Below are 24,835 nucleotides of genomic sequence, written 5' to 3' on the forward strand. Positions count from 1 at the left end.
GTGAGTGCTGGTCCCCATACCAACGGATAAGCTTCAGGCAGCCTGGGAAGGCCCATACGTCGTCCATCAACAGCTCAACCCGGTCACCTACGTGGTCACGCTTGACCAAGCTCGGGGTAGGCGCAAGGCCTTTGACATCAACATGCTGAAGGAGCACCACGAGCGTGAAGCTTGCGTCCTACCAGTCTGCAACCTGCCCGAGGATGGGGAGGAAGATCCCCTCCTGGACATGCTGACCCAAGCCAAGGCCAATGGGTCCATTCAGGACATGGAGATAAGTGGTTTGCTAACCGTATCCCAGCTGTCGCAATTGGTGGAAACCCTCAGTGGCGGATTAAGTGGACTATGGGCCCGGGGCTGTTCATAAAACCTGGGCCCCTGTACCCCCCTTCCCACCTGAGCGCTGCGGTCCCCGTGCGGGAATTGACAGCCGTACGGACCGCAGCACTTGGTTTGCTGCGGGTCCATACGGAAAACCCGCCACCATTCCACCACGTGTGGACATGGCCTAAAAAGACGTTGCACATAAGCTGTAGGCCTACGGCCAATACGCACAAAATCGCCCAACGTGATCCTGGCCATAGGGGATCCACTTTAATGTCCCCACTTTAATTTGAAGTCCCCTTACTTCATCCATTGCAGTCCCCTATCACCCACTCACTTCATCTGCAGTGCCGCTTCATCATTTGCAGCCCCTTATCCCCCCTTCCATTTTATCATGTGCAGTCCCCTTCCCCCCCCCAACTTCATGTGCAGCCCCACTCCCCCATCATCATGTGCAGTTAATTTTACCCCCACATCATGTGCAGTCCCCCTTACCCCCAATTCATCATGTGCAGTCCCCCTTACCCCCAATTCATCATGTGCAGTCCCCCTTACCCCCAATTCATCATGTGCAGTCCCTCTTACCCCCAATTCATCATGTTCAGTCCCACTTACCCCTTAATTCATCATGTGCAGTTCCCCTTACCCCCAATTCATCATGTGCAGTCCCACTTACCCCTTAATTCATGTGCAGTCCCCCTTATCCCCCACTTCATCATGTGCAGCCCCACTTATCCCCCACTTCATCATGTGCAGCCCCACTCACCCCCCCTTCATCATATGCAGCCCCACTCACCCCCCCTTCATCATGTGCAGCCCCACTCACCCCCCTTCATCATGTGAAGCCCCCACTCATCCCCCCTTCATCCTGTGAAGCCCCCACTCACCCCCTTCATCCTGTACAACCCCAGTCACCCCCCCTTCATCATATACAGGCCCCAGTCACCCCCCCTTCATCATATACAGGCCCCAGTCACCCCCCCTTCATTGTGTACAGCCCCCACTCACCCCCTCCCCCATTTAATTCATTTTATAAATAAAAAAAAATAAAAAAAGTTCCCCATACTTACCTCACAGCCGGCTCGCTCCCCAGCAGCGCCTCTGCTTTCAGCATCCTCCGGGACATGTCGGCGCGTGCACGATGACGTCATCGCGCACGCCCGACATCTGACCCGGAAGTACAGCCGGAGCTGAGCAGCCGTCAAGGTGACGCCGTGCACAGCTCCCGGCCCCTCATAGAATGTGACGCGGGCGGCTGTCTGCTGCCGGCGGCGTCACAGCACAGGGCACGGCCGGCCCTGTACAGGTGCTGGGGGAGCGGTCCGGGGGGCATTTGCCTCTCTGCCACCCGGCCCAGCCCGCCCCTGCCCCTGGGCCCCCAAAAAACCTTGGGCCCGGGGCGACCGCCCTATCCGCCCCTATTAAGATCCGCCATTGGAAACCCTGTAACCCTTCCGGGCCGTGTTCACCAACCGACCTGGGAGGATGGAGTTAGCGGTTCATGAGGTGGACACCGGGAATCACGCCCCACTATGGCGAACACCTTATCGGATCTCTGAGGCGGTGCAACAAGTCATGTGCCAAGAGATCGAGGAGATGTTAAGGCTGGGGGTGATTCGACGGTCAGAAAGGGCATGGGCCTCACCTGTAGTCCTCGTGCCTAAAAAGGATCGAACCACCCGGTTCTGCGTGGACTACAGGGGGCTCAACGCCATCACAACCTCTGATGCCCACCCGATGCTGTGCATCGAGGATCTGCTTGAGCGGTTGGCAAAAGCAAGGTACATATCCATCATTGATCAGAGTCGGGGATACTGGTAGATTCCCCTGAGCCCTGAGGCACAGGAGAAATCCACCTTTATCACCCCCTTTGGACTGTACGAATCCACAGTCATGCCCTTCGGCATGAAAAATGCCCCTGCCACTTTCCAGCGGATGGTCAACCACCTGCTCCGGGGACTGGAGTACGCAGTGGCGTACTTGGACGACATCACCATCTTCAGTTCCAGGAGGTGCTCAAGCGTCTTCACCAGGCAGGCCTGACTATCAAGCCGGGAAAGTGCCAGATGGGCATGAGCGAGGTCCACTACCTGGGGCACCGGGTAGGCGGGGGTTCCATGAGTCCGGAGCCAGAAAAGGTGGACGCAATCGCGTCCTGGCCCACCCCCAGGACCAAGAAACAGGTGAAGTCCTTCTTGGGCACTGCAGGTTACTATAGGCGGTTTGTTCAAGACTATAGCGCCCTTGACTGACCTCACCAAGCAGAGGCTACCCCACACAGTCAACTGGACAGATGTGTTGTGAGTTCATTTTCCCCTTCACTACTGAGGCCCGAGGAACTCCCTCTTCTGGTAGAGAAAGGTAGTGAGCCTGATTATCAAACACCTGAGTTTGATGATGATGACTGGCTGAGTGGAGTTACTGACTGGATATAAGGCTGCCGACGGCCTTCTGCCCTGGGGGTGATTTCTCTGTGGGATCCTTGGAGACCAGTCTGAATTCCTGCTCTTCTAAAGCTAAGTTTTCAGCTCGGCTTTTTGCATTGGTGCTTTGCCTTTGTTTTGCTTTGTTTTTCTAGATTTCTGCCATTCCCTGCTGGGGTGAGCTGAATTCCTTTAGCTCTGTCTTCTGAAAATACCTGAGTGCTGATTTAGTTTTTGAAGCCTAGCTGCTTCAGGGTCTTTTTCCATATCAGCTGTTGGCTTATGTCTTTGATAGGGTTTTGGCAGATTGCAGACAGCAACCTTCCTTTCCTTTTCTGTTTAGTTAGCCTGGGCCCCATCGTTTGCTCAGCCTATCTTTCTATCTGTGTGAGTGTTTTTTCATCTTGCTTCACCGTCATTATATGTTGGGGGCTGCCTTTTACTTTGCGGTCTGCTCTGGGGCAGTTTAGATTTCCTTTTCTGTCTTTAGGCTATTTAGCGCTCCGGCTGTGATCGAGGGGTCTAGGGCATCGTAGGAACCCCCCACGGCTACTGCTAGTTGTGTTGATAGGTTCAGGGGTCTGCAATCTGATAGTTGCCAACTTCTCTGGTTTTCTGGACGTAGCTTCTATTTTTGTGTCTGCCTCCTACGGTGACTCAATCATAACACAGATGACTGTGAGGCGGCCTTCCAAGCTTTGAAAGCAGCCCTGTGCAACTCTCCAGTGTTGAGAGCAGTCGACAGCAGTCGCCTATTTCTGGTACAGACCGATGCCAGCAAGTTTGGCCTCGGTGCTGTGCTCAGCCAGGTCGACTCGGGGAACCAGGAGCACCCCGTGTTGTACCTGAGCCGGAAACTTTTGCCGAGGGAAGTGGCATACTCGACCATCGAGAAGGAGTGTCTGTCCATGGTGTGGGCACTGCAACGTTTGCAGCCCTACCTGTACGGGCGCACCTTCACCGTGGTAACCGACCACAACCCTCTGAGCTGGTTGCACATAGTGTCCGGAACCAATGGAAAGTTGCTCTGCTGGAGCCTTGCCCTTCAACAGTGCGACTTTACTGTACAACACAAAAAGGGCAGTAAACATGGAAATGCCGATGGATCATCCCGCCAGGGGGAACCCGCTGAGGTGCGCATGGCCGATTACTAGAGGTAATGCCTCCATAGCGCCCTCTAAAAGGGCGAGGTGTAATGTAAAATGTCTATAAAGTATGATGTTTCTAGAACCTTCTAGAAATCTCCCATTTCACACTACTGAGGACATTGTCCACTGTCAGCTGGCAGCACTTCCCCCCACCCTTACAGCCCCCTCCTTTTGCCCCCTTAGCAGCTGTCTGTGTGTGCTTTCTGCCGGCATCTGAAACCTGATACCGGGCATTTCCTCTCGAAGCACAGCTGGGGGGAAAAGATCTTTGTTCTGGCCGAGGCTGGATGCCAGTATATGGGAAGTATTAAAACAAGTCATATTGCAAAAACCATACAACTCAGAGATATAATAACCATATCACTGCGTAGGCAACGAAAGCAGATTACCAATCTCTAATTTTCATAATCCTAATCCCTCCAGAAACTGAGCTATGGATTGCTCCCAAACGGAGTGTCCTAAGTATGGCATGCTTGGTGTCTTCGGATTCTATTCGGTAAATCACAAACAATGATGCCCTATGTGTGTTGGTACAGGCTTTTCTCGTTTAGATATAGTTATTCTAAGTTTTGTAGCCAAATCCTAACTTGGAGAGAGGGAGGTTGGACCTTTCCAGACCGCCCATTTCGTGAGGTCACACACCCTAGGCTATAGGTATTCCCTACCAAATTCCAGTCAGTTCAGCTGGAGTCCTCCTGCCAGAGAGACGTGCCGATGAGTGGGGACGTTTGGTTAAGCGCCCCTCCCCCCAGCCACATGGTCTGTCTAATACCAACTACGAAAGTGAGTGTTACTTTCTGTTCTTTCATCCACTTTGTTTTATACTTGTATTTGTACCTATGTAATGTCTCAACTTTATAGCAACTTCTATCTATGTAATTACTGCCCACATTTTGGGAATAAATGATAATAAATCTATTAGCTCTGTCTCCATGCTCTAAGAAACGAACTATGCGCCTTTTTTAGATAATCGCTACTAATTTGGGGTTTGTCACGGACCCTCTTAATTAATTCTTTGATTAAGTAAAGCGTGGCTGGTGGCAGCGTGGTGTGCATGGCTGGCTAGGCTAGCTGGCAGTACGGACGGGTCTTACATGCTGATTGAGGGGCTGCGGCCACAGCATTGATAATTCCCTTACTGCAGTAGTCTAGTGGCCCGTGCACAACAAGCAGCCCGTCCGGCGACTAATTATCCTAGGTGCAGTTCTCTGACTGACCTGAGGGTAAGGGCGGCGCCGGAGAGCTGCGAGTTCCAAAGTGGAACTGAAAAAGTGGGATATACATAAATCCCCGCAGTTCTTGGAAGGTTGTTAGCAGTGGTGGGGCATCCAAAATATCCCCCTGCGGTAAATGGTTAGAGCAAGATTAGCTTGCTGTATTTTTGTCACGTGGTGCCGGTGGTGGGATAACTAAGATAAGCCCCCACTGTGCCTGTGATAGCCGTGTGCCGGCAGTGCATCACGTCCCTCCGTCCGCTGACAAACCCGTGTCGGTGGTGGGATCGTGACGTTTTGGTGGCACCGGCCGCGCCGTTCGTCACAATTGGGTGGCAACGGCGTGCCTCCTGCTTGCGTTCATCACATATTGGTGGCAGCGGTGGGCTGTTCATCACATATTGTAGGTACGTGTAGTGTAGTGTCCAGCAGGTACGTGTAGTGTAGTGTCCAGTAGGTACGTGTAGTGTAATCTCCAGTAGGTACGTGTAGTGTTATCTCCAGCAGCTACGTGTAGTGTAATCTCCAGCAGGTACGTGTAGTGTAGTGTCCAGCAGGTGCGTGTAGTGTAATCTCCGGCAGGTATCTGTAGTGTAATCTCCGGCAGGTACCTGTAGTGTAATCTCCGGCAGGTACCTGTAGTGTAATCTCCGGCAGGTACCTGTAGTGTAGTCTCCATCAGGTACGTGTAGTGTAATCTCCGGCAGGTACCTGTAGTGTAATCTCCGGCAGGTACCTGTAGTGTAATCTCCATCAGGTACGTGTAGTGTAATCACCAGCAGGTACCTGTAGTGTAATCTCCAGCAGGTACCTGTAATGTAATCTCCGGCAGGTACCTGTAGTGTAATCTCCGGCAGGTACCTGTAGTGTAATCTCCATCAGGTACATGTAGTGTAATCTCCGGCAGGTACCTGTAGTGTAATCTCCGGCAGGTACCTGTAGTGTAATCTCCGGCAGGTACCTGTAGTGTAATCTCCGGCAGGTACCTGTAGTGTAGTGTCCTGCAGGTACCTGTAGTGTAATCTCCGGCAGGTACGTGTAGTGTCCAGCAGGTACGTGTAGTGTAATCTCCGGCAGGTACGTGTAGTGTAATCTCTGGCAGGTACGTGTAGTGTAATCTCCGGCAGGTACCTGTAGTGTAGTGTCCTGCAGGTACCTGTAGTGTAATCTCCGGCAGGTACGTGTAGTGTCCAGCAGGTACGTGTAGTGTAATCTCCGGCAGGTACGTGTAGTGTAATCTCCGGCAGGTACCTGTAGTGTAATCTCCGGCAGGTACCTGTAGTGTAGTGTCCTGCAGGTACCTGTAGTGTAATCTCCTGCAGGTACGTGTAGTGTCCAGCAGGTACGTGTAGTGTAATCTCCGGCAGGTACGTGTAGTGTAATCTCCGGCAGGTACGTGTAGTGTCCAGCAGGTACGTGTAGTGTCCAGGAGGTACCTGTAGTGTAATCTCCGGCAGGTACCTGTAGTGTAATCTCCGGCAGGTACCTGAAGTGTAATCTCCGGCAGGTACCTGAAGTGTAATCTCCGGCAGGTACATGTAGTGTAATCTCCGGCAGGTACGTGTAGTGTCCAGCAGGTACGAGTAGTGTAATCTCTAGTAGGTGCGTGTAGTGTAGTGTCCAGTAGGGATGTCTAATGCTGTCCGTACCTGGTGAAGCTTTATCGGGACCACCACGTACAACTCGTTGAGCTTCTGCTGCTTCTCGCGCTGGAATACTTCCAGCTCGGCCTCCGCCGTCTTCAGGGTCACTTCTACAAACTTAACCTGTCAGCGTCAGAAGTAAGCAGATGTGAAATCCATCACAGGTACACAACGTCCCCATGGGGTCTGCGTCCCCTGCAGGCGATCAGTGATTGGACAGATGTTATATAATAGCAGGCATCGGAGGTCCCCCGACCACAGGACTTCTCATATCCTGACATATGATGTCTGACAGTATCTCACAAAACACATTATATAGTATTGTGACACAATCCTACAGACATATCATACATCACATCTTACACAGTCTGGATAAAAGTCTTTCTTTCTCTGCTGTAGTTCTATCAGTTTTCTGAATGCTGAGCTTTGTATAACCCGCCGATACCACTGATTGACAACTTTCTGTGTACACTGTGCATAGGCAGAAAGCTGCCAATTAGTGGTGGTGGCAGAGTTACAGAGCTCATGAATATGGAGGAAACATGGCAGCAGGATTACTAGTCTTCTAGTCATAATCTCCTGCTGATATAAATACAGAAGTGGTGACCGGTTTCTATTATTCTTTTTCTCTGATTGTTCCTCTCCTGATTTTGGCTTACAAAAAGTACTGTAAAACACTGACCAAATACTGATACTGCGAACGTAGCCTTAAACTCAAACTACGTCCCGGGGACCTTCTTCACCAACATTAGGTTCAGACTACCCATGAATCACCTTCAGCTCTCATATTAAGCTCTGATAACTTCTCAGAAGTCACTCAGTCTACTTCCTGGGAGTCACCTTCACCCCCCACATTGGGTTCAGTCTACTTCCTGGGAGTGACCTTCTTCCCCATTTGGCTCAGTCTACTTCCTGGGAGTCAACTTCTCCCCCCACATTGGGCTCAGTCTACTTCCTGGGAGTCACCTTCTTCCCCCACATTTGGCTCAGTCTACTTCCTGGGAGTCACCTTCTACCCCCACATTAGGCTCAATCTACTTCCCGGGAGTGACCTTCTTTCCCCACAGTAGGCTCAGTCTACATCCTGGGAGTCTCTTTCTTCCCCCACATTGGTCTCAGTCTCCTTCCTGGGAGTCACCTTCTTCCCCCCCAGATCAGGCTCAGTCTCCTTTCCAGGAGTCATCTTCTTCCCCCATATTAGGCTCAGTCTACTTCCCGGGAGTCACCTTCTTCCCCCACATTGGTCTCAGTCTCCTTCCTGGGAGTGAACTTCTCCCCCCCAGATCAGGCTCAGTCTACCTCCCAGGAATCACCTTCTCACCCCAGATCAGGCTCAGCCTATTTCCCCGGGAGTCATCTTCTCTCCCAGATCAGGCTCAGTCTACTTCCCGGGAGTCACCTTCTCTCCCAGATCAGGCTCAGTCTACTTCCCGTGAGCCACCTTCCCTCCCCAAGATCAGGCTCAGTCTACTTCCGGGGGAGTCACCTTCTTCCCCCACATTGGTCTCAGTCTCCTTCCCGGGAGTCACCTTCTTCCCCCACATTGGTCTCAGTCTCCTTCCCGGGAGTCACCTTCTCCTCCAGATAAGGCTCAGTCTACTTCCCGGGAGTCACCTTCTCCCCAAGATCAGGCTCAGTCTAATTCCCGGGAGTCATATTCTCTCCCCCAGGTCAGTCTCAGTCTAATTCCCGGGAGTCACCTTCTTGGCCAGGGAGTCACATTCCTTCTTCAGATTATCCGTCACCTTCTTTTCCTCCAGCAGCACCTCCTCTATATCCAGTCTCTTCTCTCTAAGTTGTATGACGTTGTCAAACAATTCTGGGTCACAGTCTGAATGAGACACAATCGTAAAGTATGTTACACATAACTCTTCACTTGGGAAGACTTAAAGGGACGGTCCAGTTTTCTTTAGATGTAGTTTAAAGGGATGGTCTGCTTTCTGATGATATAACTAATATCTCATTGGTGGTTGCCGGCATAACAAACCCTAATGCCCTCTGGTCTATAACAGATGGCGGCCGTCCTGGCAATTTTATACTTGACCAATTCACTGACTGAAGGTGCTTAGCGCATGCGCAGATCCAGGAGATCTGCTGCCTCCATCTATACAGGGGCAGCAGAGGATGCAGCCGGAGATGCAGTCATGTCAGTCAATCACACCACTGCTGCCATTAGTATCCCTTTGTTTATATTAAAATTTTTATTGAAGCTTAAATAGATAAACGGCAAAACAAAATAAAACTCTACATGTCCGATGAATGTAACAAAGGAGCATCAATGAGTAAAATTAAAAGATGCAAAATGTCCCTGAATAGGTGACAATAGACACGTAGGAGGGGGATAAATGTGGAGCAGGACAAGTGGAAAAGAACAAGGAAAAAAAGTATGGAAGGGAGAGTCCTAGTGAATGGTATGGACCATGCAAAATATAGAATGACTGGTATGGACCATGGATAATTAAAAATAAATGAGCAATGAAATAGAAAAGACAGACCCAGGAAAAATGCAAGGGACGGCGCATGCGCTACATCACGCCCTGCCAGAGGAACCATGTAGTAGCGGTAGTCTTCATTTCAAGTTGAGTCTGGGCAATAAAAGTTTCCATACGGTGGGTCATTGCGATTTCAGCAAACCATTCGTCTATAGGGGGGGGGGTCAGTCGATCTCCAATAGCAGAAGATGTCGTAACGGGTATAAGGTGTTATCCGAGCGTGCTTGGGTGCTAACCGAGTGTCTTCGGCGTGCTCGAATACTGTGTTCGAGTCAGGGCCGCCATCAGGGCATTACTGCCCTGACTGGCGTATGGGGCCCGGTGGGCAGAGGGGGCCCGCATCGGGCAAGGTCTCCACTGGTCACCGGGCCCCTACCGGTAGGTAAACCGGGCCCTCGGCGCTGCCGCAGCTAAACGCTGTTGACAATGCGGGCCCGCACTTTAATAGTTAACAGCCGCCAGCCAATAGGAGGCTGGCAGCTGACGTCAGCCGCAGCGCGCACCTCGCCGGCGTCTGACGTCACTATCAGTCGCCGGCTGGGACGCGCTGCAGTGTGGAGGGAGCGCGAGCGTCGCCCGCCGCTGGACCGCGGCCACGTAAGAAGAACTTTTTTTTTATTTTTTTAAATTTTTAAGAGCGGCAATCCGGGGGGCCCGGGGGAGACTGAGACATGGGGGCAGAATGCTGGACATGGGCAGAATGCTGAACGCTGGGGCAGATTGCTGGACATGGGGCAGAATGCTGGAGACGATGGGGCAGAATGCTGGGCACGATGGGGCCGATTGCTGGACACGATGGGGCCGATTGCTGGACACGATGGGGCAGATTGCTGGACACGATGGGGCAGAATGCTGGCCACGATGGGGCAGATTGCTGGACACGATGGGGCAGATTGCTGGACACGATGGGGCAGATTGCTGGACACGATGGGGCAGATTGCAGGACACGATGAGGGCAGAATGCTGCTCACGATGGGGAAGAATGCTAGGCACGATGGGGCAGATTGCTGGACACGATGGGGCAGAATGCTGGACACGATGGGGGCATAATGCTGGACACGATGGGGGCAGAATGCTGGACACGATGGGGGCAGAATGCTGGACACGATGGGGGCAGAATGCTGGACACGATGTGGGCAGAATGCTGGACACGATGGGGGCAGAATGCTGGACACGATGGGGGCAGAATGCTGGACACGATAGGGGCAGAATGCTGGGCACGATGTGCAGATTGCTGAACACGATGGGGCAGATTGCTGGTCACGATGGGGGCAGAATGCTGGTCACGATGGGGGCAGAATGCTGGTCACGATGGGGGCAGAATGCTGGTCATGATGGGGGCAGAATGCTGGGCACGATGGGGCAGACTTCTGGTCATGATGGGGGCAGAATGCTGGACACGATGGGGCAAATTGCTGGGCACGATGGGGGCAGAATGCTGGACACGATGGGGCAGAATGCTGGACACGATAGGGGCAGAATGTGACAGTGAGACACAGGAAGGGGCAGAATGTGAGGCACGGGGGCAGAATGTGACAGTGAGACACAGGAAGGGGCAGAATGAGATACGGGGCATGACTGGAGACACTGGGGGCAGGATTGGAGACAGATCGTGCAGGATCATGGGGCAGGATGGATACGGTGGAGGCAGATGGGGCAGGATGGGGAGATCATATGGGGCAGAATGGATACTTATGAGGGCAGGATGGGAGAACGAATGGCTGAAGCCAGGAATGAGACACACGGGGGCTAGGATGGGGGATATTATTACCACAGGGTCTAATTAAGGGATATTATTACTGCAGTGATGTATTTATTTTATTTTTTGAGTATACTGTTTTAAATGGGGGGGAGGGCGGTCCTGTTACTGTGTAGAGTGACACTGTGTTGCCTTTTTTTCTTCATGTGATGTAATGTAGAAGATGGGAAAATTAAGTAATATGTTCTGCAAGCGGAGCTCTAGGTAACTGTGTTATTTCCTGCAGAGATGAGCCCTGGCGGGAAGACGTGATGGCGGTCTGTGCTGGATGAAAGATGAAAAGCAAAGATGAAGGACTTCACCTAGAGACGTCACTGGAGTGTTAGTGTGTCACCTATACACCGACACTATACACTGTATAGAGGCCTTGTGTATAATGTCATTGATCACTGTGTTACCTGTACACAGACACTGCATACTAAGTACAGATCTCCTGTGTATAATGGCACTTATGGTGATAGTATGGTGTGTTTTTTTTATTACTAATCAGTATTGTAGTATTCAGTCACTGTGGTGGTAATATGTGGTCTGGTCATGGTGTGGTGGTATTTGTTCCTTGTGTGTGGTATTATAGGTCACTATGTGGTCTGGACATGGTGCGGTGGTATTTTCCCCTTGTATGTGATATTATTGGTCATTTTAAAAATTGAAAAATAGAAAAAACCTAAATTGTATCACATATTTTAACAAATATTTAATAGGTTACTGTAGAATAGAGCTCGGCCAAAAGAGTCTACCCTGTTATGGTGGCGGCTTAAAAAATCGGCTATATGTGTGATCTGGTGATGGGAACTGTTAAAGGGAATCTGTCACCCTTTTTTTTGGCCTTTCACCTGCCGGCATAGACATCGGGGGCTTATCTACAGCATTCTGTAATGCTGTAGATAAGCCTCCGATATAACCTGAAAGAGAAGAAAAACACGTTATATTATACTCACAGAGGTGGCCGGTCCGGTCCGATGGGTGTTGCGGTCCGGTCCGACGCCTCCCTTCTTTATGCGATGACATCCTCTTCTCCCATCCTGTAATGGCTCCGGCTCCGGCGCACTGCTCTGCCCTGTTGAGGGCAGAGCAGAGTCCTGCAGTGCGCAGGCGTCGGGAGAGGTCTGGCGCCTGCGCACTGCAGAATTCTGCTCTGCCCTCAACAGGGCAGAGCAGTGCGCCGGAGCCATTACAGGACGGGAGAAGAGGACGTCATCGCATGAAGAAGGGAGGCGCCGGACCGGACCACAACACCCATCGGACCGGACCGCCCACCTCCGTGAGTATAATATAACGTGTTTTTCTTCTCTTTCAGGTTACATCGGAGGCTTATCTACAGAATTACAGAATGCTGTAGATAAGCCCCCGATGTCTATGCCGGCAGCTAACAGGGGAAAAAAAGGGTGACAGATTCCCTTTAATGTGTGATTGGTGAGAAGTGGAGTTTTTCCAAGAGAGAGCGGTGGGACTTTGGACAGTTCAAGGGGTAGAGGTGGGGCTGGGGTGGAGCCTGGGCGGAGTCTCAAGGGGGCCCCAAAAATTTTACCAGTATGGGGCCCCGAAATTCCTAGTGGCAGCCCTGGTTCGATTCCCCGCGGCTACATGTCTCATGGCTGTACGACAGCCACAACACATGCGGGGATTGCCCAACAGACCTCATCCGAGCACGTTCGCTCATCACTAATTAATACTTGCGACTTAGATGCAATTACTGATATATGGGAAAGGTAAAAACATTTAGGCCACTGATCCTGTGTAAACGTTTTGTGTAGTTCTCTTTCCCAGGCCTTCAGGAAGGGCGTAGAGACGTGTCTGGTTCTAGTAATCATTTATAGGGGGTTGTAATGGCGGCGGATCAGCAGAGGAGACGCGTGTTCTCTAAGGCTGACAAGGGACGGGCATGTCCGAGCGTTTCACTCAGAGAGGAATAGCAATGTTTGAGTTGGACATATTGGAGTCTATGATGAGTCAATAATGTTTCCCAGGATAGTGAGGAGAGGACGGAGTTCACCATCTGGACCTGCCCGCTGTAGACGTAGGGGTGACCTCCTGGAGCCTCCTAGTGTGCCGAGAACCCTGGAGGGAAGCCGGGATCATCAGCTATGGGCAGTAAAGGTCATTACCCTTCACTGATGGTATATAAATTGTTATTAACCCCTTCACCCTCTGGCCATTTTCCATTTTCGAGTTTCCATTTTTTGCTCCCCTTCTTTTTTTTCAATATGGCCATGTGAGGGTTCGTTTTTTGCGGTACGAGTTGTACATTTGAACCACACCATTTACCATGTCGTGTGCTGGAAAACGGGGAAAAAAATCCCAAGTGCAGTGAAATTGAAAGAAAAGTACAATTCAACAATTGTTTTTCGGGTTTGTTTTTTACCATGTTCACTAAACGCTAAAACTGCCCTGCCATTATGATTCTCCCGGTCATTACGAGTTCACAGACACCAAACATGTCTGGGTTCTTTTTTTATTTAAGTGATGAAACAAAAATCCAAAGTTTGTAAAAAAAAAAAAAAAGTTTTAAAAAAGGAACCATTTTCTGAGACCTGTAGCGTCTCTATTTTTTGGGATCCAGGGTCGGGTAAAGAATTATGTTTTACGCGCCGAGTTGACGTTTTTATTGATACCATTTTGGTATACAATGCTTTCATCGCCTGTTATTGCAATGTTGCGGCAACCAAAAAACATAATTCTGAAGGTTTTGATTTTTTTTCTTGTTACAGTTTACCGTTCATATTAATTATTTTTATATAGTGATAGATCGGGCGATTCTGAACGGGGCAATACCAAATGTGTGTGTTTAAAAAAAAAAAAAAATTACAATCGAGGGTCCTCATTGGTTGACACATTTTAATGGCTAACTGAAAAGATGGTAACACATTGCAGCTTTCCAGACTACGCAGGTCTCTTCATCAGGCATAGACTGATACAACAGCTGAAGAATCATATATTTATACACAAAACAGCACAGAAATAACGCAATAGATAAGACAAGTGATGTGAAGCTGAACTATCATTATGGTAGAGTGATAAACAATTGGGGCCATAAATATTGGAACAGTTCATAGATAAGGAGTGTGAAAGTTTTATTCTCCTCTGATTGGGGTCTGGATCTGTGTTGTGATGCCCCCAAAAGGTCTGAGGAGCACATTCCTTAGTTGATGTAAAAAGACATAAATCCATGAGACACATTCAATCATGTCCATGGTGCCGTGATCAGGCATACAAAAATGTTTGGCCACAGGTAGCTCATACACACAATAAGGAAAAAAAATAATGGATCTACCTGAGGCCAAACATTTTTGTATGCCTGATCACAGCACCATGGACAAGAAATTACTTGTGTTGTGAGTTCATTTTCCCCTTCACCATTGAGGTCTGATGAACTCCCTCTTCTGGTGAAGGAAGGTAGTGAGGCTGATTACCAAGCACCTGGGCAGGATGATGACTGGGTGACGGGAATTACTGACTGGATATAAGGCAGCCGACGCCCTTCTGCCTTGCTGGTGATCTCTCTGAGGGATTCTAGGAGACCAGTCTGATTCCTGCTCCTCAAAAGCTAAGTTTTCTGCTCTACTTTTTGCATTTGTGTTTTGGTTTTTTTTGCATTGTTTTCCTTGATTTCTGCCATTCCCTGCTGGGGTGAGCTGAATTCCTTTTTGCTCTGTCTTCAGATAATACCTGAGTACTGATATAGTCTTTTTGAAGCCTAGCGTCTTCAGGGCTTTTTTCTCTATCAGCTGTTGGCTCTTGTTTTGATAGGGTTTTGGCGGATTACAGACAGCTTTTCTATCCTGTCCTATCTAGTTAGCTTGGGCCCCATCATTTGCTCAGCCTATCTTTCTATCTGTGTGAGTGTTTTTTCATCTTGCTTCACCGTCATTATATGTTGGGGGCTGCCTATTGCTTTGGGGTCTGCTCAGGGGCAGTTTAGATTTCCCTTTCTGTCTTTAGGCTATGTAGTTCTCCGGCTGTGATCGAGGGGTCTAGGGCACAGTAGGAACCCCCCTCGGCTACTGCTAGTTGTTGTTGATAGGTTCAGGGGTCTGCAATCCGATAGCTGCCAACTTCTCTGGTTTTCTGGACTTAGCTAGTATTTCTGTTTTTGCCTCCTACGGTGACTCATTCATAACATACTTGTATTGAAAGGTAACTTAAAATCTCAGAGAGGCAAGAGAGTCTGGGAGTATAAACTTATGACAACCTTTGACACACTCAGTGCAGGAATGAATATGTCACATGGATTTATGTCTTTTTACAGCAATTAAGGAATTCGCTCTTCAGACCTTCTGGGGTCATCACACAACACAGAACCAGGCCCCAATCACAGGACAATAAAACTTCCACACTCCTTATCTATAACCTGTTCCAATATGTATGGCCACAATTGTTTATAACTCTCCCATAATGATAGTTCAGCTTCACGTCACTTGTTTTATCTATTGCGTTATTTATTTCTGTGCTGTTTTGTGTATAAATATGTGATTCTTCAGTCTCCTCGAAGACCCCTGGTTATCATGCCAACCCATTGACACCCTGCGATCTTGTGACAGGGGGGCCAATGAGTGTGGTTTGTGACGCGCTTTCGGCGTCGACATGTTAAAGAGAGATTGACAGCAGCATTTAACTTATTAACAGCGGCGGGAGGATCGCAATTCCGCCTGTGGTTGTTAGGGGCACATGTCAGCTGATGTGGGCCCGCGTCAAAGGGAGGCAACCTATGATGCATGGGTACGTCATAGGTCGTAAAAGGGGGTTAAAGTTTGTTTGAGACTATAGGATTTGGGGATCCTGTTCTGTGGACGAGCGGGCCATGTCCAGGGAAGGGTAGTCACTGAAATTGAACAAATGTCTTGGGGAACGCAAACCCAAATTTTCGTTTTATGATAATGTAGGAGGGTGTGCATCCTCACGTGAGCAGCAGCTAAACAGTAACAGCGGCAATCGTGTAATCCCACTCCACTTGCCTCTTTTGGACGTGACAGATTACCCTTGGGCGTCTGGTGACCCAAACAAATCGGTTAAAATTGGGTTTAATTTTGATCCCAAATGAGGAAGGTAAATGTATCAGAAAGTATTCTGGGAGTAAAGGACGGGATGAATCCGACGTGATGTGGCGTCTGGGATTGGAGGAGGTTCTGTCACAAGGCTTTTCAGCATCAAGTGACGGGATCGTGCGCGTAATCAATAACTGTCACATGCCTCGCAATCCGGGACAAGACCGGCCTGATCTGCGTGGATCGCATCGGGGAGATGTATGTCGGCGCATCCGCCTATTCCCAAAATGTGAACTATATAAACTATGAATATATTTTGTTTTGCTGCGTAATTACCCGAACTAATAAAATCTCACAATATTTAGTATGAATACAATGTGCTGGACGCGGTGAATCCACACAGCTCAGTGATCACATGTGGAGTCAGCTGCGTTCAATAGACGGCAGCAAACGTGAACTGCATCCAAAGAGCTGCCACTTCCGGATCGTGGGCATCCGGCCTAAGGCAGATCATAGATGAGGTTTTGTTACAGTGTACCAGTCTGGGCAATCCTGAGATAAACCCATTGGCAGCACAGCGCTCTCCTGTAAGTGCTCAGGGTAATGTGGCCAGCCGGCGGGTCATGGACACAGTTCACATGGGAGAGACTGTTCCCAGGCAGTGAGCCCCTTCACAAGATACATGTAAAAACCCGCCAGACCACACTCACTGTCCGGGCACACAGAATCATCGAAGACGCCTTCTTCGGACTCGGACTCATCCTCGTCACTTTCATACATGGACTCCTCGTCCGAATCTTCATCACTGTCCTCATCTTCCTCTTCTATAAACACAAAGGAATCATTATCGGTTCATATGTGCATATGGTAAGATAGTTATTTATGTGCACTGTCTGGTGCCATTCAACCTGTATACATTTTTACAGCAACATTTGTGTACTGTATGGTGGCACTAGTAATGTGTACAGTATATCAGCATTATTTATCAGTACTGTATGGTGCCATTAGTTGTGTACAGTATAACAGTATTATTTATCAGTACTGTATGGTGGCATTAGTTATGTATACAATATAACAGCATTATCAGTACTGTATGGTGGCACTAGCTATGAGTACAGTATAACAGCATTATTTATGAATACTGTATGACGGCTCTAGTTATGTATACAGTATAACAGCATTATTTATGAATACTGTATGACAGCTCTAGTTATGTATACAGTATAACAGCATTATTTATGAATACTGTTGTGAACTCATTTTCTGGTCTGCCTCTGGTTTCTGGTGAGGGAGCTGGTTGTGCTGACAGAGGAGTTGTGAGTTCTCTTTCTGGGCTCCCTCTGGTGGTGGCAGGAGGTAGTGAAGCTGATCTAATTAACAGAGACCTGCCACCTGATAATGACGAAGAGGATTGGACAACTGGAGTCTCAGACTGGATTTAAGACAGCCGACTCCTTATTCCCATGCTGGTGATTTTTTCCTGCCTCCTGAGGTCTTAGTTTCCAGCTCAGTTCCTGCCTTCTCAAGCTAAGTTGTCTTTGCTAATGTTCACATTTGATTTGGTTTGGTCTATTCAGTTTTTTGTGTGGTCAGCCAGCCCCGGCTGGGGCTGTGCTGAATTTCAACTCTTATGTCACTGTATTTGCCAGTTTGCTTTTTGTTCCTTATTAGATTGGCCTCTTTTTGCTCTGTTCTCAGAATATGCCAGAGTGCTGATATAGTGGGAGAAGTCTAGTGACTTCAGGGTATTTTTTGCTATCAGAAGTGTTGGACACTTTTGCAGGGTTTTTTTGGCATGATTGCAGACAGTGTCTTTCCTTTCCTGTCCTGTCTAGTTAGTTTGGGCCCCATCGTTTGCTCAGCCTATTTTCCTACCTGTGTTCGTGTTTTCACCTTGTCTCACCGTCAATACATGGGTGGGGGCTGTCTATTCCTTTGGGGTCTGCTCTGGGGCAGTTTTAGATTTCCCCTTCTCTTGCTTTAGGCTTATTTAGTCCCCCGGCTGTGACGAGGCATCTAGAATCATCGCAGGTGCGCTCCAAGGCTGCTGTTAGTTGTGTGGTTAGGATCAGGGGTCTACAATCCGCGTAGTTACCAACCTCTCTGATTTTCTGTGACTTGGCTTGGTCTTGTTTTCCTCCTCGGTGACCCATTCATAACAGGATCAAAAGCCATACCGCAGATTCTAGGGTACTCAAAAGCAGGAAAGAATTGTTAAAAAAAAAAAAGGAAAAAAAAGTGTCAGAATTTTTTTTTTTTTAATATGTATTCTTTCCTCTTTTTCTCTGGGGCCGTAGGAGGATGTTTTCTTTAATGGAGATTAAGCAATTGTCTGATCGTGTTGAGCAGCTCGCTGCTGAAGTGCGGGGAATTTCCGCCTATCTCGTTCAGTCACATGCTGTCGAACCAAAGATCCCTGATGTGTTTTCTGGGGATCGGTCTAAATTTTTGAATTTTAAGAATAATTGTAAATTATTTCTTGCCTTGAAGCCTAACTCATCGGGGAGCTCTGTGCAGCAGGTTAAAATTGTCATCTCCTTGCTGCGCGGCGATACCCAGGATTGGGCTTTTTCTCTGACACCTGAAAATCCTATTCTGACTAATGTGGACGCATTTTTTCAAGCCTTGGGGTTGTTGTATGATGAACCTAATGCTATTGATCAAGCTGAGAAAACCCTATTGGCATTGAACCAGGGTCAGGATTCTGCAGAGTTATACTGTCAAATTCCGAAAGTGGGCGGTCTTTACTACATGGAATGATGGGGCATTGGCAGCTTTCTTTCAGAAGGGTTTATCAGAGACCGTAAAAGATATGATGGTGGGATTTCCTGTTCCCTCTGGTCTTGATGATTCTATGTCAATAGCCATTCAAGTTGATTGGCGTTTACGTGAACGTAAAACTACACGAGAGGCGTTGCCGCCTTTTGAACAAACGTCTGAACCCATGCAATGTGATAGGGTTTTGTCTAGGGCGCAACATCAAGAGTTTAGAAAGCGTAATAAGCTGTGTTTTTTCTATCGAGACGCCTCTCATACTATTTCTGTCTGCCCTAAACGAGAGAAACTATTTGCACACACATTTGCTGTGGGCAGTGTACAGCCAAAGTTTCTTTTGGCAATTACTCTGATCTGCTCCTTATCCACATTTTCCGCTAAGGCTTTTGTAGATTCAGGAGCAGCTTTGAATCTGATGGATTTGGACTTTGCTAAACGTTGTGGTTTTCCCATGATACCTCTGCAGATGCCTATTCCTTTAAGGGGTATTGATGCTACTCCTTTGGTGGAGAATACACCTCAGTTTTGGTCCCAGGTGATAATGCGGGTCGCCGTCGCCCAGACCACCAAGAAAATAGTAAATTTTTGGTGCTGCACAATTTGCATGATACTATTGTTCTGGGTTTTCCCTGGTTGCAAACTCATAATCCAGTACTGGACTGGAAATCTGTGTCTGTGGTGAGTTGGGGTTGTCACTGTGTTCTTAGTGACACTCCTGTTTTCTCCACCTCTCCTCAGTCTCATGATATTCCTGATTATCTGGCCGATTTTTCTGATGTATTTAGTGAGAGTAAGTCTGCATCTTTGCCTCCTCATAGGAGTTATGACTGTGCAATTGAGTTGATGCCTGGGTGTAAATTTCCCAAGGGTCGGCTTTTGAACTTATCAGTACCCGAACATGATGCTATGCGATCCTATATTAAGGAGAAGTTGGAGAAGGGTCATATTAGACCATCCTCTTTACCTTTAGGTGCTGGGTTTTTTTTGTGGCCAAGAAAGATGGTTCATTAAGACCTTGTACTGACTATCGTTCCCTTAACAAGATGACGGTTAAACATCAGTACCCGTTACCCCTGATGTCTGATTTATTCTCCAGAGTTAAAAGTGCCTGTTGGTTTACTAAGTTTGACCTCAGGGGGGCGTATAATCTTACTTGCATCAAGCACGGATGAATGGAAGACGGCGTTTAATACTCAGGAGGGACATTTTGAGTACCTGGTGATGCCTTTTGGGCTCACTAATGCCCCTTCTGTCATCCAATCCTTTATGAATGATATTTTCCGGGACTTTGTGGATAAGTTTTTGATCATCTATCTGGACGATAATTTGATCTTTTCCAGTGATTGGGATTCTCATGTGGAACATGTCCGGACTGTGTTCCGGATTTTGAGGGAGAATTCCCTGTTTGTTCAGGGATCGAAATGCCTCTTTGGTGTACAGAGGATTTCATTTTTGGGATTTATTTTGTCTCCGTCGACTATTGAAATGGACCGGGCCAAGATACAGGCCATTTATGATTGGGTTCAGCCCACTTCTTTGAAGGCTCTCCAGAAGTTTTTGGGTTTGGCTAATTTCTATCGTAAATTTATAGGCAATTTTTCTGGTATTGTCAAACCACTGACTGATCTGACCAGGAAGGGCGCTGATGTGCTGAATTGGTCTCCAGAGGCTGTCTCGGCATTTCAGGAGCTTAAGCGGAGATTCACTTCTGCTCCGGTTTTACGGCAACCTGATATCTCACTTCCATTTTAGGTGGAGGTAGATGCTTCTGAGATTGGTGCAGGAGCCGTTTTGTCCCAAAAAGATCCTGTGACTTCTAAAATGAATCCCTGTGCCTTCTTTTCTCGAAAGTTCTCCCCATCTGAACGCAACTATGACGTAGGGAATCTGGAATTGTTGGCCATGAAATGGGCATTTGAAGAGTGGAGACATTGGTTGGAGGGAGCTAGACATCAAGTTGTGGTACTCACCGACCACAAGAATTTGATTTATCTGCAGTCGGCCAAGGCAGGCTAGGTGGGCCTTGTTTTTCACGAATTTTAATTTTGTGGTCTCTTTTCTTCCTGGCACTAAGAATGTTAAGGCAGATGCCCTTTTCTAGGAGTTTCTTTGCTGATTCTCTTATTGTGACCGGGCCTACTACCATCCTTGGTTGAGGGGGTAGTTCTTTCTGCAATTTTGCCCGATTTGAGACACACCCTGGAGGAATTTCAGGAGGATAAACCTGAGCGTTGTACTATGGGAAAATTGTATGTTCCTGACCAGTGGAGGAAGAGAGTGATGTCTGAAGTTCATTTCTCTGCATTGGCTGGTCATCCAGGTATTTTTGGTACCAGAGACTTGGTGAGTCGGTCTTTTTGGTGGCCTGCCTTATCTCGTGATGTCAGGAATTTTGTGCAGTCCTGTGGGACTTGTTCTCGGTCTAAACCCTGTTTCGTTCTAGTGGGTTGTTGATGCCCCTGCCAGTGCCCAAGAGGCCATGGACCCATATCTCAATGGATTTTATTTCTGATCTTCCTGTCTCTCAGAGAATGACTGTTATCTGGGTGATTTGTGATAGATTTTCTAAGATGGTCCATCTTGTACCACTCCCAAAGTTGCCATCTTCCTCAGAGTTGGTGCCCTTGTTTTTACAACAGGTGGTTCAGTTGCATGGGATTCCTGAGAACATTGTGTCGGACAGAGGAGTCCAGTTTGTTTCCAGATACTGGAAAGCCTTTTGTTCCAATCTGGGGATTCAGTTATCTTTCTCCTCTGCGTTTCATCCTCAGACCAATGGGCAGACTGAGAGAACAAACCAGACTTTGGAGTCCTATTTGAGATGTTTTATATCTGCTGATCAGGATGACTGGGTCTCATTTTGCCCTTGGACGAATTCGCGCTAAACAATAGAGCTAATTCTGCCACTTTGATGTCGCCCTTTTTCTGTATCTTTGGGTTTCATCCTCGATTTTCTTCAGGGCAAGTAGAATCTTCAGCCTGCCCAGGTGAGCACACTGTGGTAGAGAGAATGCAGCAGATTTGGGACCAAGTGGTGGATAAGTTGTCACTCTCTCAGGAAAAGGCCCAGCGGTTTGCCAGCCGGCATAAGACCATTGGTCCCCGGTTTAAAGTGGGTGATATGGTTTGGTTGTCCTCAATGAATATCTCTATGAAGGTTGCGTCTCCAAAGTTCAAGCCAAGATTTATTGGACCTTACAGGATTTTGGAGATTCTTAATCCTGTTTCTTTTCAATTGGCTCTTCCAGTTACGTTTAAGATCCATAAGGTATAACCACAAATCTTTGTTTAAGAGGTTTGTTGAGCCAGTAGTTCCTGTGGCGGTGCCTCCTGACCCTGTATTGGTTGAAGGCAATGTGGAATATGAGGTAGAGAAAATATTGGATTCTCGTTTGGCTAAACGGAGTCTCCAGTATTTGGTCAAATGGAAGGGTTATGGCCAGGAGGATAATTCTTGGGTCTCTGCCTCTGACATTCATGCCAATAGATTGGTTCGTGCTTTTCACCGGGCCCATCCTGATCGGCCTGGTGGCGTGGATGAGGGTTCGGTGACCCCTCCTCAAGGGGGGGGGGGTACTGTTGTGAACTCATTTTCTGGTCTGCCTCTGGTTTCTGGTGAGGGAGCTGGTTGTTCTGACAGAGGAGTTGTGAGTTCTCTTTCCGGGCTCCCTCTGGTGGTGGCAGGAGGTAGTGAAGCTGATCTAATTAACAGAGACCTGCCACCTGATAATGAGGAAGAGGATTGGACATCTGGAGTCTCAGACTGGATTTAAGACAGTCGACTCCCTATTCCCATGCTGGTGATTTTTTTCCTGCCTCCTGAGGTCTTAGTTTCCAGCTCAGTTCCTGCCTTCTCAAGCTAAGTTGTCTTTGCTAATGTTCACATTTGATTTGGTTTGGTCTATTCAGCTTTTTTTTTGTGTGGTCAGCCAGCCCCGGCTGGGGCTGTGCTGAATTTCCTCTCTTATGTCATTGTATGTGCCAGTTTGCTTTTTGTCCCTTATTAGATTGGCCGCTTTTTGCTCTGTTCTCAGAATGTGCCAGAGTGCTGATATAGTGGGAGAAGTCTAGAGACTTCAGGGTATTTTTTGCTATTAGAAGTGTTGGAAATTTTTCAGGGTTTTTTGGCGTGATTGCAGACAGTATCTTTCCTTTCCTGTCCTTTCTAGCTAGTGTGGGCCCCATCGTTTGTTCAGCCTATTTTCCTGCCTGTGTTTGTGTTTTCATCTTGTCTCACCGTCAATACATGTTTGGAGGCTGTCTTTTCCTTTGGGGTCTGCTCTGGGGCAGTTTAGATTTCCCCTTTTCTTGCTTTAAGCTTATTTAGTCCTCCGGCTGTGACGAGGTGTCTAGAATCATCGTAGGTACGCTCCACGGCTGCTGTTAGTTGTGTGGTTAGGATCAGAGGTCTGCAATCCGCGTAGTTACAAACCTCTCTGATTTTGTGACTTGGCTTGGTCTTGTTTTCCTCTTCGGTGACCCATTCATTACAGAATACTGTATGACAGCTCTAGTTATGTATACAGTATAACAGCATTATTTATGAATAATGTATGGTGTCATTAGTTATGTATACAGTATACCAGCATTATTTATGAATACAGTATGACAGCTCTAATTATGTATACAGTATAACAGCATTATTTATCAGTATTGTAAGGTGGCTCTAGTTATGTATACAGTATAGCATCATTAATTAACAGTACTGTATGGTGTCATTAGTTATGTATACAGTATAACAGCATTATTTATGAATACTGTATGGTGGCACTAGTTATGTGTAAAGTATAACAGCATCATTTATGAGTACAGTATGGTGGTACTAGTTACAGTATGTGTACGGTATAACATAATTATTCATGAATACTGTATGGTGAAACTAGTTATGAGTACGGTATAACAGCATTCATTATGAGCACAGTATGGTGGTACTAGTTACAGTATGTGTACGGTATAACAATTATTCATGAATACTGTATGGTGAAACTAGTTATGAGTACGGTATAACAGCATTCATTATGAGCACAGTATGGTGGTACTAATTATATATACAGTATAACAGCATTATTTAGGAACACTGCATAGGTGGCACACACTATTAATGTATACAGTATAAGGCTGTGTGCACACGCTGCGGATTAGGTGCGGATTCATCCGCGCGGATTTTGTAAAATCCGCAGGTGAAACCGCAGGTCAAAAGACCTGCGGTTTTACCTGCGGATTGCTCTGCGGTTTTGCCCTGCGGTTTTCCATCTCCTCAAATGGAGGAGATGGCAAACCGCAGGAGAATCCGCAGAAAGAATTGACATGTCAATTCTTTCTGCGGATTGAAAACCGCAGATAATCCGCGCTGAAAATTCCGCACCGTCTGCATTGCGGGTTTTGATTCCCATAGGGAATCATGGTACTGTACACCGCAGCAGAAACTGCTGCGGGTCCGCAGCGGCCAAATCCACTGCGGAACCGCAGCAAAATCCGCAGCGTGTGCACACAGCCTTACAGCATAATTATGAGTACGGTGTGGTGTCACTAAAATGTCTACAGTATAACAGCAGTATTTATGAGTACCGTATGGTGGCACTAGTTATGTATATAGTACATCGGCATCATTAATGTACGTTATGATAGCAGTACTGTTTGCTTAGTACAGGTTGAGCACAGAGTGGCACATGTTCTATGGAGACTGTAGGATGCCATTCTTTACTGTGTAGTGAAGCTGGGTGGTATTTAGTGTATTAATCTATAAAATTGATAAAAAAAAACTATGTTCATCCATTATTCTTTTCACTAGTTCTGATACTCGTAAGAAGAACAGGAGACACAAGCTGGCCACCGACCTTCATCTCCGCGCGCCTCCTTCTTCTTTACCCGCTTGATCTTCTTCTTGAAGACTTTGGTGAGAAATGTGGCAAATTTGTTGCCCTCTCCCAGCGAGGTCTGGAAGGCAGCGTGCAGAGCCTTCTCCTTCTCCTGCAGCTTCACCACTTCCTTCCTTTTGGTCTCTAACTGCTGCATAAAATCCTCCGACTTCCTCTGCAAGAAAAAACATAAAATAATTCTCCGCTGTTTGGCTGC

General features: G+C 47.7%; 2 protein-coding genes across 4 annotated transcripts in view; one reads left to right on the forward strand and one right to left on the reverse strand.

Moving 5' to 3' along the window:
• The window catches only part of COX17 (cytochrome c oxidase copper chaperone COX17), a 329,935-nt gene that overhangs the window by 260,257 nt on the left and 44,843 nt on the right, over nucleotides 1-24,835 (forward strand). The gene's annotated exons all lie outside the window — the stretch shown is intronic.
• CFAP44 (cilia and flagella associated protein 44) overlaps nucleotides 1-24,835 on the reverse strand; it is a 108,380-nt gene that overhangs the window by 44,098 nt on the left and 39,447 nt on the right. For 2 of the 3 annotated variants that reach the window (XM_073577027.1, XM_073577026.1), the window contains exons 28-31: nucleotides 24,598-24,793; nucleotides 16,696-16,809; nucleotides 8,453-8,583; nucleotides 6,759-6,875 (exon numbers count right to left, since the gene is read on the reverse strand). In XM_073577027.1, the coding sequence (XP_073433128.1) occupies nucleotides 6,759-6,875; nucleotides 8,453-8,583; nucleotides 16,696-16,809; nucleotides 24,598-24,793 (558 nt within the window). Of the gene's footprint in view, nucleotides 1-6,758; nucleotides 6,876-8,452; nucleotides 8,584-16,695; nucleotides 16,810-24,597; nucleotides 24,794-24,835 lie in introns of those variants that run through there. The other variant, XM_073577028.1, reaches the window with a different exon arrangement.

This window comes from Dendrobates tinctorius, unplaced genomic scaffold (genome assembly GCF_039654945.1).
Source record: "Dendrobates tinctorius isolate UK_male_01 unplaced genomic scaffold, ASM3965494v1 ptg000054l, whole genome shotgun sequence".
Classification (NCBI taxonomy): Eukaryota; Metazoa; Chordata; class Amphibia; order Anura; family Dendrobatidae; genus Dendrobates; species Dendrobates tinctorius.